Raw genomic sequence first — 13,582 nt, 5'->3', positions numbered from 1 at the left:
GCTTCTTTGTCTGTTCCACGAGTTGACTCCTCTTCTGTCTCAGCTGAAATGTTTGCTGTGAGACCTTCAATTCACAGCTGCTGCCACTTAAAGCAATCAGCAGCCTGCACTGGAGGTGCATTATTTCCTTTTGGCAAAGTCAACAGTGTGTTTGTGTGTGTCTATATATATATATATATATATATATATATATATATATTGATTATCTTGTGTTATTGCCATGTTGTAATAGCTGATGATAAACAGCCGTCTTTAATACGTTATAAATACCATGAATGCTGTATTTGGTTAAAAAAAAAGTGTCCAAGTTCGGGAGAAGGAATGAAGGTGTTTGGGATTCAAGGGAATTGGAGGCCACCTTATGTTAATTACCATCTGTTGTCATGACCTGAAACAATCTGCGTGCACATTAACAACTGAAGATAGGAGGACACTCAGGGAGACACCAACGACCTGGATATATGATTGTTAGATATTTTATCAGCGAAGAAAGGAGCAGAAAACAGAACATTTGATTAAAGAAGAGGAGATGTGGGACAAAAGGGTCAAACGTGGTGACGACGCATCGTCTCCTTTTGACTCGTACGGTTCTCTCACCCCGGGCATGAAACAGTAAGTTCCCATAAAGAAAAGTACATTTTTAGCGCCGTACATGAGGCTCAAAGTGGAGTTTCATCCATCACTGAGTGACGTGGCTCCATCTCGTGTTAAAAAAAAAAACACACAAGAGGCAAACACGCAACCTTTTTATTTCAAGCGATCTCCAACTCAGACACTTGGTTTAATGCGAAACCTACAGCTGCGGTTTCCAACCTGGGGGTCGGGATCTGCTGTCCAGAGTCGAGTCAGAGTGGTTTGCGCGCCAGCCAATAGAAATACTTGACAACCACGGTGACTTCTGCGTCAAGAGAAGACACCTTCATGGCAGACATCAACCTGCCGGAGGACAAGGAGAGACAGAGCGGTTTAACAGGATAATGGAGGTGAAACAGACTCCCTGTACTGCCGACAAGACCAAACAGGTCGATTCTCTCCAGAGACAACTCGCATTTTAAAGGGGTATGTTGGATGAAGTGGAGGTTAATGTCTCACTTGTTTCTTGCGACATTCAAAAGACGTTCAGCCTCTTCGGGATCCTTTTGGACCAGATTCTGGAAGGTGGCGAAAGTCCCCACCATGCCGATGTAGCCGCTCAGCGGCAAGACCCTCTTCACCCTCAGACACTCATTCCTGGACACAAGAGGAGGAAAGATTTGGGAGGTCTTGGCTGAAAAGTGATCCAGAAACACTCTCCTCTCCCTTAACTATACACTGAGATACTGACCCTCTAACTGCTCAAGTTCAAGCTGCTCTGTGCTTAACTCCCAGACGTCAGAGTGTGTGTCTGTCTGACTTCATATGAGTGTGTTCCTAGTTTTTGCAGGAACTACTTTAATGTAAGAGAAGTACACTGGAGCACTCACCACTCTTTGTCGGGGTACGAGCAGGAGTCAAACATGTTTGAGTAGATCTTCATGGAGTGCGTTTCTAGATAGGGGTTTCGAAAGGGATGCAGGGCAGCGTGCAACTATTGAGAAGAAGAAATGTAATCATTACATTTACCCTGGAAGCTAACAATTACAACAAAAAAAGTCAGCATTCTTTAAGAAAGGGAAGTTTTGAGATTTGGGATGAACCTCTTCACAGATGTCATTGAGCGTCGTGGAGACGTCGCCGTACTCCAGCTCCATGTCCAAGGTGTAGCTCAGCAGGGCCAGGCAGCCTCCAGGCCTCAGCACCCTGTCAGCCTCCAGGAGGAACTTCTCTCGGTCGAACCAGTGAGCCGCCGTCATGGCCGCCACCAGGTCCACCTCACCGGACGCAAACGGCAGCTTTTCTGCCGGACACTCCCTGGAGTCAGAGGAGGAAGAAAAAACATTGTGAAAGGTCGAGAGGTGAGGGTGAGAAGCCGTCACCAGAGGGAAGACCTCTGTATCTCCTGTTCTACTGGTCCGAGGTACCAGGAATGTATCAGACTCCTTGTTTTCTTATTTCAATCAAACCAGCAAAGCCTTACAAGGATGTGTTTTAGACTGAAATCCGACTCTAAAGGGATAGTTATGATGCTTTGTGATGAAACGTTAGCATTTGGATGGACAGGGATTTCCCATAAGGAAATATTGAATGTTAACGCTCTTGAAAAATGCACCAATATTTAGACGTCAAACTGTCATCGATGCAGATCAAACATTTCACTTTTTACCTTCCCTCCAACTCACCTGTATGACACATTTGGAGGGTTTTCATTGGTCAGAGCCATCTCCAGCTGAGCGGGGCTCACGTCTGTTCCAACAACTTTGGTGAAGTGCGGCGCCAGCGGGATCGTCCCCTGGCCCGACCCACAGCCCACATCCAGAGCCAGACTGAACTGGTTAGGCGTCTGAAAAGCAATGGAGTCACACCTTAAGAATTTTCTTTGCGACAGAATTAATTGTTAGGTTTGATGCCGTCTTCCTTCCCCCAAGTCGACGTGACTCATCTCCTCTTCGTGCATGAAAAAGGGGAGTTCAGGTGATGAAAGAGGACCTGGAGGTGCTGCAGGGCCGTGAAACCCACGCACAAGTGTCTCAAACGGAAACAAAAAGAAGGTTAAATGCAACAATTTCCATGTTAGTGCTCGTGAACACACACACACACACACAAGCGGCTTCACTGTGAATATTTGCAGACGACAGCAAACATATTTCCCCTAATCCCTGAGGTTCACACACACCTCATCACCACCCTCAGCAAAGACAAATACACTTGCCGCAACAATCAGTCCACCTTAACCCACTGACCTACTTTCTGAACGCCGCAGATGTGCATGTTTCTTTACACACACACACACTTCAGGGTTAAGTGTCAGATTCAAGAATGCAATGACAACGCCTCGGGCCTCGAACCACCGATGGAGAGGCGTGCACGCTGACCACACTGTCGCCCTTACCGTCTCCTTCATGTAGCTCACGATCCTGCTGATGAGCTCCTTGGGCGCGACTCTGTACTGCAGGTAGGCAGCGGCGTGCTCTTTCCCCTCGAAGGCTCGTACGGCCATGTTTCTGTTCAGAGTGCTCCTGTCCGCTCAAAGCAGCCGACTGGAGCCCACAACTCTGCACTGCACACCTGCCGAACGCGTCAACGCCTCTCATCATTCCTGTTCAGCAGCTACTCAGAGAGATGTCTCGCCCTCCCCCTGTTGTGTTATCATGAATGCAAACAGGGAGGCTATTGACGAGAATGAGCACGAAATAGGGAGCTAATTCAAGAAAATGAACGTATTGGTGTACGTTAAGGTTTAAAGTGAACTTTAATACAACGCCCTAGATTATATCCACTGATGTTATTATTCATATTGGTCCTTACACAGTTATGTCATTGAAATATCAAATATGACATTCAAAAAATGTGCTTGTTTTAAAAGGTAAGGCAAGTTTATTTGTATAGCACATTTCAGCAACAAGGCGATTCAAAGCGCTTCACATAAAAGCAGATTTAAAAACAGTTAGGAAAACATTAAAACAGTCGAGAAAAAATAAAAAATGAAAGGCAGATTTAAAATCAATTTAGAAAACATTAAAACAGTGAAGAAAAACACAAATAAAACGAATAAGAGTTACACATCACACATCCAACTCTTTTGCGCGTGGCCTCATTCCTGAACGCTAAAACAACTGTCACAGTTCAGCTATCGCTCTCACCTGCACGTCCTGCTGCACTCGCCTCGTCATCTTATCCAGTGCACCTGGTACACTCGCCTCGTCATCTTATCCAGTGCACCTGGTACACTCGCCTCATCATCTTATCCAGTGCACCTGGTACACTCGCCTCATCATCTTATCCAGTGCACCTGGTACACTCGCCTCGTCATCTTATCCAGTGCACCTGGTACACTCGCCTCATCATCTTATCCAGTGCACCTGGTACACTCGCCTCGTCATCTTATCCAGTGCACCTGGTACACTCGCCTCATCATCTTATCCAGTGCACCTGGTACACTCGCCTCATCATCTTATCCAGTGCACCTGGTACACTCGCCTCGTCATCTTATCCAGTGCACCTGGTACACTCGCCTCATCATCTTATGCAGTGCACCTGGTACACTCGCCTCATCATCTTATGCAGTGCACCTGGTACACTCGCCTCACCAGCTCCATCACTCACCTGCACATCCTGCTGCACCTGTTCCCTCCAGCAGATTTCTCCTGCCACGCAGGTGTTTCTGAACTGCTCATGAGTTCCTCATGACTGTTCATGTTGGAACGAGGCTTCATAAATGGTGACTCAGGTGTTTGCTCGTGCTCTGCGAAATTGCGTGTAGTTATTTTCAAGCGCTGCCAAAATATCTCAAAAAGAAACGCTTCGATTTGACAAATCTGGATGTTTGAACATGCACTTGCTTCCAAACAGCAGCAGGTGGCACTAAAAGCACAGATATGCTGCTCTGTGCAGAGAAAGTCACATGTTAGTTGTAATTTCTGGCATGAAATGTGATAAATGCTCTAATTGGTATGAAAATGGAACGTATCCATACAGCCATTTTATTGGATGACATCAACAACGCACGGCGTGTCAGAGTTTGTCAGGGGAAGGTGACAAAGTGTTTATGATTCAGGGAATTTGGAGGCCGTACATGTTAATTAGCATCTGTTCTCATGGCCCCTAAACATGAACGCATCCACATAAGTAGAGGGGAGGACACTCGGGGGGGCCATCAACAGCTTCGTATAAATTTAGAGGAGTGGTGAAAGCGAGGAAAGGAGAGAAGAAAATGTACTTTTATTGTGTAACAGAGACAAATCACTTGCTACTGACGGAAAAGCAGCTGCATCTGTCTGTGCTCCATAAAACAGGACGAGGCAGTCAGACGTCAGGAGAATTACAAGCTATACGTCCTAGAGGAGGAGGAGGATGAGGAGGAGGAGAAGGAGGGAGAGGAGGAGAAGGAGGAGGAGGGGGAGGAGGGATTACTGTCCGTACATAGACGACAAGCACGACTACTCTCTGATTAATGGGACATTACGTGCGATATCGTGATCACCACATACTTCAGATGTGCTCATGTACATGCAGAGCTGTGATACCACATGTGTACAACACAAGTACAAGTTTAAGACGGCGAGGTTAAACGCAAACTTCAATGAGACACGGCTCCATCTGGTGTACTGTCTTTATTCATGTCAATATTCATCAGCCTGCCGTTAATTTAACAGCAGGTTCAATATATTACTGTGTTGTGTTTGAAAATCAAACCTCTTTACATCAAAAGACACACAGCATATGTTTGTTTTAAAAGGACGGGCAACACTGCGTCATCTTTAGTGAAACCTCCAGCTGTTTTAAAACCTGGTGGGTTCTGCGGTCCAGGATCCAGCGAGTCAGAGTGGTTTGCGCGCCAGCCAATAGAAATACTTGACAACCACGGTGACGTCTGCGTCAGGAGAAGACACCTTCATGGCAGACATCAACCTGTCGGAGGACAAGGAGAGACAGAGCGGTTTAACAGGACAATAAAACCTCAAAGGACTCCCGACAAGACCAAACAGTTCAACTCCGTCCAGAGGCAGAGCAGCAAAATGTGTCGTAATTCAACACAACTGCCGTTTTCTGAGGGTGATAAATTAATTTCGGGGCGGATTAACAGATCAATGTCCAGTGGCAGGCAGGTGGAGGTGAGAGCTCAGAGCCAGAAGTTAAAGATTAGACTTGTGGAGGAGGCGGAGGTTAATGTCTCACTTGGTCCTTGTGGCGTTGGAAAGACGTTCAGCCTCTTCAGGATCCTTTTGGACCAGTTCCTGGAAGCTGGAGAAGGACTCCACCATGCCGATGTAGCCGCTCAGCGGCAAGACCCTCTTCACCTTCAGACACTCATTCCTGGACACAAAAGAAGGAAAGAAAGATGCTCGCGTTACAGCTGCTCTGCACCAGTTAACTCCCAGACACCAGAGTGTCTGTCTGACTTAATACGAGTGTGTTTGTACAGCATTTCCGCTCCTCACTTTGCAGGAACTACTTTGACGTAAGAGAAGTACACTGGAGCACTCACCACTCTTTGTCGGGGTACGAGCAGCAGTCAAACATGTCTGAGTAGATCTTTATGGAGCTCGTTCCAAGATAGGGGTTTCTGAAGTTAAGCAAGGCAGCATAAAGCTATTTAGACCAATAAAAAGAAGAATGGTTGGCTTTTACAGTCATCTCCACTTTTATAGTTATAAAAAAACACACTCCAAGTGTTAAGATTTGAGATTTGGGATGAACCTCTTCACAGATGTCATTGAGCGTCGTGGAGACGTCGCCGTACTCCAGCTCCATGTCCAAGGTGTAGCTCAGCAGGGCCAGGCAGCCTCCAGGCCTCAGCACCCTGTCAGCCTCCAGGAGGAACTTCTCTCGGTCGAACCAGTGAGCCGCCGTCATGGCCGCCACCAGGTCCACCTCACCGGACGCAAACGGCAGCTTTTCTGCCGGACACTCCCTGGAGTCGGGGGAAAAAAAAGAAAATAGCGGAGGTAAAATAGTGACGTTGGCCATGTTGCACGGCTCCTGACAACTTTGAAGCAGCGCGTTTTTAGTGACGCTGTAAAAAATGTTCCTCGACCTTGCACTGAAGCAGGAAGATAAGGCAGCCTAATTTGGTTAGTGATCTTTATAAAAGCAAATCTCGACATCAGATTGATATACATTTCAAAGCTGCAAGTTTGTTTTGCCCTCCAACTCACCTGTATGACACATTTGGAGGGTTTTCATTGGTCAGAGCCATCTCCAGCTGAGCGGGGCTCACGTCTGTTCCAACAACTTTGGTGAAGTGCGGCGCCAGCGGGATCGTCCCCTGGCCCGACCCACAGCCCACATCCAGAGCCAGACTGAAGCGGTTCGGTGCCTAAAAGCAGTGGAGTCGTGCCTTTTAATCATAAACTGGTTGGTTTGCTTCTGAGATACATTATCCTGCAGCTCTCCTCGCACGACACCATCTCAGGTATTCAAACGTGCAACTTGACCCTCTTCTATGAGCATGGGATACTTTCCAACTTTTTCGAGTCAACATATTCAGAGGTGTGACATGATACATAGAACAGCACGCTGCAGCCTGAAAACTTCAACAAGCACACTTAACCTGGTTCTGCATGTAGCTCATAATCCTGTGGATCAATTCGTCAGGAGCCACTCGGTACTGCAGGTAAGCAGCTGCATGGTCTTTGCCCTCAAAGGCGCGCACGGCCATGTTTGTGTGTGAAGGGCTGCTGCTTGTCAAAGCAATGACCCTGCTCTCGGGGCTTGTCCTTCTCTAAACTCGGAGTTACACATTAACTTCCTGAATTTGAAGTCTCCTCCCCTCGTTAGCTGCCAGCCAGAAGCATTGAAAGCATAAGACACACAGTATTGCTTTGGATTGACAATAATAGTACAGTTTGATGAAGGCACGGTGTGTGGGATTTAGAAGGATTTATTTTCTGACTTTAACTCACTAAATCTTATACGCACAGTTTTTACAGTGTAGCAATGTGTAGCACCTCTCTGCAATGGTATTGTTCCCTTAAAAAGTGTTGCCTTCAGCCACACTATGAGATGAAAAGTCTCCAAATAGACACATGTCGACATGGATGTTCTGTATCTGCTCATCGAACTGAGGAGATGAATGGATTCATCGCTTCAGACACATGTGTTAATATCTAAAACTGCGTGTGCTGCTTTCAAGAGACCATGCAGCCATGACTTTTGAATGTCACTAAAATCAATCCTGTGACTCTCCAGATCCAGGTTTCTGCACGTGCACTTGTCTTCCAGCGGCAGCAGATGGCAGTGCGTGCACACAAGTGATGCTCTGTGCGGCGAAGGAAAGTGTGGGAGTCAGTAATTCCTCATCATCCTGATCATCGGCCATATTTAATCTGCAGTATCATTGTTTCCTCGGCATGTATCAGACACGGCCTGAGTATCTGGAGACGAGAAACGTGCCTTAAAATCTCCCCAACATCCTCTTCATGGAAAAGCAAATTCATATAATCGTGAAACGTGTCTATTCCGATCAGGACTTCGACCTCACCTCGTTGTTCTCAGCGTATTCAGAACAAATTGAAGATGGTTTCCCCCCTCAACACCTGAACCCGCTCAGGGCGGCTGGTCTTCCAATAGTTTCTTCCCAATCAACAACATTGATCCCTCCCGGTCACCTGATCAATATCCACTGTCAGATATGATTTGCAATGGGGCTTGTGTTCACAAAAGGGGGGGAGGGGGAGAGCGGGGCGCCCCACCTGTCGACCCCCGCCACGATGCTCCACGCCGCGTGTCCGCCAATCAACCGGCTTCGATCGAACCTGTCGGCGGCGCTGGCTTCACGCCGCCGACCTCGGCTGCGCGTTGTCATCCGCGACCCGGACGCAGCCGCTCTCATTTTAGCCGCCCGGTCTTTCCCGCCAAAGTCGTACTGCAGCGGCCTCGCACGTTTCCGTCGGGAAGCCATTGAAAAACACAAAGTCGACGGAGTCAGACAAGCGGCCTCGCGCGTCGCTTCAATATCTGCAGGCGTTCCCGACACAGTGAGGAGAGCTACGGGACCGCTCCCGTCGAGCGCGGCGAGCGGCGTCGCTAATGCCGCGTGGGGAATTCTCCTGAAAGGCAATCACACAGGTAATCCACACCAGGAGAGGGAAATATGAGAAACATTGCCATTTAAAGCTGGCTGGTTTCACGTGAAATTCTTGATTCGGGGTTTTCCGAAGCGGTCGGAAGAAGAATCCGCGTCTGGAATTGTAGAAAAGTGGGATAAAACATGTAAGAAGCGGCTATTTTGTGCACCGTCTGGATATGCAGTTTATATCTGGAAGATGCATTTCAGACGAAAGTAGGCACGCGCTGGTAAATACCTGTGCATCATTTCCCCCTCTCCTCTGTCAGTGTGAGAGCAGACACATGCAGGGAAGGGGGGGTGAATAGATGGGTATTGAGAATAAAATCCTACTACTCCGCGGAAATCTCAGCAGGTAAAAGCAGATTGCAGCTGTTGGATGAAAGCCGCGATTTTAGAAAAACAGTCTTGTTGCCGCATTGAGAGCCATGCGGTTTATTCTTTTTGTGTGTGTCTGGGCGTGAATGGGTTTTTTAAACACACCTTTGTTTCTATCAAGGTATCATGAAAACCTTTAAATGGAGAAAAAAAAACAACCAACGACAACAACCGTGCTCTCAAACTGAATGGAGGAATTAGGCATCGCTGGTGCCACCCGATCCGGTTTTCCTTCAACTCTGCAATCTTTTACGGAGAAAGAGGGAAGAGGGGAGGCAAATCCTCCCGGTCTTTTTATCGTGCCACTGTGCATCGTGCCAAACAGCGTTTGCAATCTCTGGTAGGATATGAAGATCTTAAATCTTTACCCATTAAAACTTCACTTGAGACACTCTGTTTTCTCCGCAGCCAGTTGTAAAAAGAACAAATATGGAGGAGATCCGAGCGACTCGGCTGCGTTTTTATAGCCGAGATGCTCGCTCCGAGATACACTCGGAGGGCTAATCCCGCTCTCCAAGGAGAGAGGTAGGTATTGGCTTTGATGATAGAAATGGATTAAACAGATTACATTAAAGGCCAGTCTAATTGAACCAATCTATCCTGATTCTGCCGCTGTAAGATAAATGATGAGAGGGCCAGATAGAGTATATAGGTCGAGTGTTCGTGTTTTTTAGCTCGGGGTTTCGTCGGCAGACATTTACAGGCCCGCGTGAAACGTACACCAAAGGCTTCTTATAGACAACGGTCCAACTGAGAGAAACAGGACGATTCTGCTGCGAGTTTTCAGGACTTTTCTGTATCCTTTCTGCCAAGATCGAGAAAATAACATTAAAACGTGTGTGTAGGCCCGTGTCGTCGCTGTTATGAAAGAGCTGTCGTTGAAAAAAAAGGGATTTTCTTTGCTGACATCGCCAAAAACAATAATCAAGCTCACTCCTGATTGGCTCCTGCTGTCAGTCGGCACGACACGATTAAATCCTCGCACCTATGAACGCTGGAGCATCATTTGTTTCCTCTTTGTCTCTTCGCTTGTGTTTCGTTCCCTCGTGCTCGTCCTGCCTTTTGCGAAGCACTATTTAACTCGCCTCACCCTCCTGTTGTCGTAATCATCTTTCAAGGTAAGATCCCCGCCCCCAAAAGAACACAGCTCGTCAATGTTTTTACAGCTCTCTCTCAAGTCCTCCATGTCGAAGCTTCAGTGCAGACGCCAAGGTTTTGTGTTTGCAGACGACGTGAAGCTGGTGAAACCACGCGGACGTCTCGATCAAGTCGTTGCCAGTTGGTGTTCAGCATTTAAGTGGATTGAAAAGAAAAACAACCCCTGTATGCTCGGTTATGGGTAATGGTATTTATAGTTAATGGCCTAAAACATGTAAAACCAGCAGCACAAGTGCTGCTAATGCACAAAATGAATGCCATTAGTTTAAGTGTGGAATATTAGTGTTTTCACTGAATGCCGTCTTAAAGGATTAACATTCAAAGGCATCGCATTCAAGGAGAAACAACAACAAAAAACGTAAGAGAAGTGAACTGAATAGTTTGCTATTGCTTCCCCCCGAAACAAATCTCATTATGGAAGCTGTAAACCTGACAGCACAAAATAAGTCAATTCTGCACCAGCTCCCTCCGAACCATCTTTCTTCCTCAATACGAAAGCGTTGAGTCTTTTCTTTTGGGTGATTACTTCTCTCTCTGTGTGTGTGTGTGTGTGTGTGTGTGTGCGTGTACCTGTCCTCCCAGGCCGGCTCGTTATTGACGGTGTCCAGTTGAAGTGAGCGTGATGGGGTGACCTTTCCTTCCAACCTTGTTATCAACGGGAGCTCGTTAAGCCGGACTGTTTAATTAGCAGCGGAATGACAATCAGGGAGGAGCCGCAGACCTCTGTGCTCATGGACACGGATCAATGGCCTTCAGGGAGCCTCCGCACTCGGCAACAAGGGGCCTCTGGACACATGTGCGTGCCGTGTGCTCACGCACACATGCATGCATATGCAATGACAGAAGATGGGGCTTCTGCACTGAAGCTAAGAGACCCCGACCGGCCCGTCTAAAGCAGGGTCCGCATCACGCCACCAACTCATCCTCCCAGCGCCAAGACCTCCCTTTTAAAAACTGATAAAACAGCCTAACACTGGTTGGCATGCACACATGCTCCAGCACATGAGCATATGCACCCGCTTTCGGAATCGCGCACGTGTGTGTGTGTGTGTGTGTGTGTGTGTGTGTGTGTGTGTGTGTGTGTGCAAAGCAGGAGCCAGCAGCCGCTGCAGCTGGTGAGATCCAAGTGAAAGTGAGAAGCATAAGAAAAAAAAAAGAAAAAAAAAGAGCTGAACGCTCGGGTCTGTTGATCTATTTTTACCGCAGAGCAGGGGGCATAGAGAGAGAGAGAGAGAGAGAGAGAGAGAGAGAGAGAGAGAGAGAGAGAGAGAGAGAGAGAGAGAGAGAGAGAGATTCCTGCATAATGCATGGCCTTGAAGAGCGACAGTGGCTTTTACTCTCTCTCTCTCTCTCTCTCTCTCTCTCTCTCTCTCTCTCTCTCTCTGTCTCGCTCTCTCTCTCTCTCTCTCTCTCGCCGGGCTTCCAGGTGCCAGTGCTGTCTGTCAGGCGGCGTAGAGGAGAGCCAGGTGCTCTCTCACGCGGCGCTCTGGCTGATCTTTTCTCAGAGCACAAGACCACCAGCCCATCCAGCTGCTCGCTCTCTCCCCCGAAACACAAGATCTCGCCTGTAGTCAAATCCATCCTCTGAAGCGTCGGAGCATTCAAGAGCTGTGTGCGTGTGTGCGTGTGTGTGTGTGTGTGTGTGTGGGGGGGGGGTAGCGGTACAGACACATCGCCCCAGTTGGAGGAGTGGGAAAGCGCTTTTTGTTCTTTAGGATCCGTGGCGACGACGGGTGGCAACTCATGAATTGAGTTCACTGCATTGAATCCAGATTTAGCTCAGAGGGGTAAACACAATGTGGCATCCACCGCGCGCCGCGCTTCTCCTGCGAGTCAACGTCGTGTGTGAACTCGCAGCAGAAAAGCACACCGTGCATGCTACACGCCGTCTATTGTTAGGCCCGAAATACACGGTTGCTGCGCAATTTTCTCTTTTATCTCATTAGAGTTCCCCTTTTTCTTTTCTTGCCGTTGAATTTGGAAAAACAACTTTGAAAAGAACCGCACACGAAATGATTGGATTTGGTTTGGGGAACGGGCGATCGCGGCGTTCCCGGAGGGGCTCGGGTTGCTGCCGGGCATCACAAGGAGAGCGACTAATGAAAGCTTGATGAGGATGCTTCTCTGAATCCAGGAGCATGATTAGGCTTTAATTACCGAGGGCCACCTCGACATATTCCCTATAATTGGAAATACCTAAGCACTTGGCCGCTCGTGGCGCGCAACCAAAGACAAATCCATGGCTCACAACCCTTCGTAGGACAATCCTCCTCCTCCTCCTCCTCCTCCTCGACGGGGAGCGTCTCCGATTGAAGCTCGCCTTCGTGCGGATTATTTGCGAAATTGTTCTGTGTGATCTTCGCGGGGAGTTCGATGACAGTCTGAGCACGGAGGAAGATATCGCGATGGAGGCTTTAAACTTGTGGCTTTGCCTCCCAGAATGCTGGCACCGCCACGTTGCCAGATGTGACAACGAGGCTGCCAAACGCCTCCGAGACGCCCGGCAGCTTTGGCAGCTCCCCTGGTGAAATCTTCTGTTGCACAAACGGGGGGCGTGGAGGGAGGGGGGGGCCTTATGTTCCTGCCGGTTAAGTGAATCGCCACCTCGGCCTCGAAGAATCCACCGTTTCGTTCATTACAGTCGCTCGGATCCTGCGCCGTCACACCGTTTCCGTGCCCTCCGTCAGCGGCGTCAGCCACGCCGGAGTCATGGTACATGAAAGGAAGGCGGCGTGCTCAGGTGTTGCGGCGGGAAAGAGCCGAGCGACGATCAAAGGGCAAGCTGACAAGCCTGCGGGGCGTGAAACAATGAGGCAGTGTGTTTGAAAAGTCCCGCGGTCTCTATTTTTGGCATTAAATGTTCAATTGCATCGAATTTGGCTTTAAATTGAAGGTGCTTAAATCCGGCTTCCTGATTCCTACACACACAACATAATAGGAGCATCCCTTTGCTTAAATAGTGCCGTCACACATGCACGGTGTCAATGTTATGTCCACACAATGAGGTCAAGTATGAATGGTATACATGCATGTGTAGAATACCGTAACAAGATAATATCAGGGGATTTTAATCCTATTGTCCTTGCAGATTTACATAGACGCTGTCATTTGATGCAGATTAATGGAAACAACAGAGGGGGGGGGGGGGGGGGGGACATGGTGACTGAGCACATGTAACCAAGCATTCAACAGCCGTGTTTATCAACTCAGCTTGTCTATTATTCAGATTATTCTGCTTGGGATCCCCGGTGTAATTAGCCGGATAACAAATCCACCGCTTTCCACCACGTGTCTGCTTTGATTCCGTCACGTTCACCAGCTGCCAAGCGCAATTAGAAAAGAGGAAAGTGTGTGTTTTCATTTTGTTTTTGGTGTGCTTCAGGGACATATATGACACGATCA

General features: G+C 48.1%; 2 protein-coding genes across 2 annotated transcripts; both read right to left on the bottom strand.

Annotated features, from left to right (window-relative positions):
• Nucleotides 1-845: 845 nt before the first annotated feature.
• LOC137794233 (uncharacterized) lies at nucleotides 846-3,076 on the bottom strand. Its single transcript, XM_068590950.1, has 6 exons — nucleotides 2,969-3,076; nucleotides 2,259-2,419; nucleotides 1,677-1,890; nucleotides 1,464-1,567; nucleotides 1,093-1,230; nucleotides 846-936 (listed from the first exon to the last, which is right to left on the bottom strand). The coding sequence occupies exons 1-6, from the start codon at nucleotides 3,074-3,076 to the stop codon at nucleotides 846-848; spliced, it is 816 nt and encodes a 271-aa protein (XP_068447051.1).
• Nucleotides 3,077-5,335: 2,259 nt separating this feature from the next.
• LOC137794213 (putative methyltransferase DDB_G0268948) lies at nucleotides 5,336-7,237 on the bottom strand. The gene is made up of 6 exons (XM_068590903.1): nucleotides 7,130-7,237; nucleotides 6,735-6,895; nucleotides 6,277-6,490; nucleotides 6,065-6,168; nucleotides 5,755-5,892; nucleotides 5,336-5,487 (listed from the first exon to the last, which is right to left on the bottom strand). The coding sequence occupies exons 1-6, from the start codon at nucleotides 7,235-7,237 to the stop codon at nucleotides 5,397-5,399; spliced, it is 816 nt and encodes a 271-aa protein (XP_068447004.1). The 3' UTR covers nucleotides 5,336-5,396.
• Between the last annotated feature and the right edge of the window lie 6,345 nt (nucleotides 7,238-13,582).

This window comes from Clinocottus analis, unplaced genomic scaffold, assembly GCF_023055335.1.
Source record: "Clinocottus analis isolate CAN_PGR_092001 unplaced genomic scaffold, fCliAna1.0.p SCAF_24, whole genome shotgun sequence".
Taxonomy (NCBI): domain Eukaryota; kingdom Metazoa; phylum Chordata; class Actinopteri; order Perciformes; family Cottidae; genus Clinocottus; species Clinocottus analis.
This window is presented reverse-complemented; position numbering and strand designations above follow the sequence as displayed.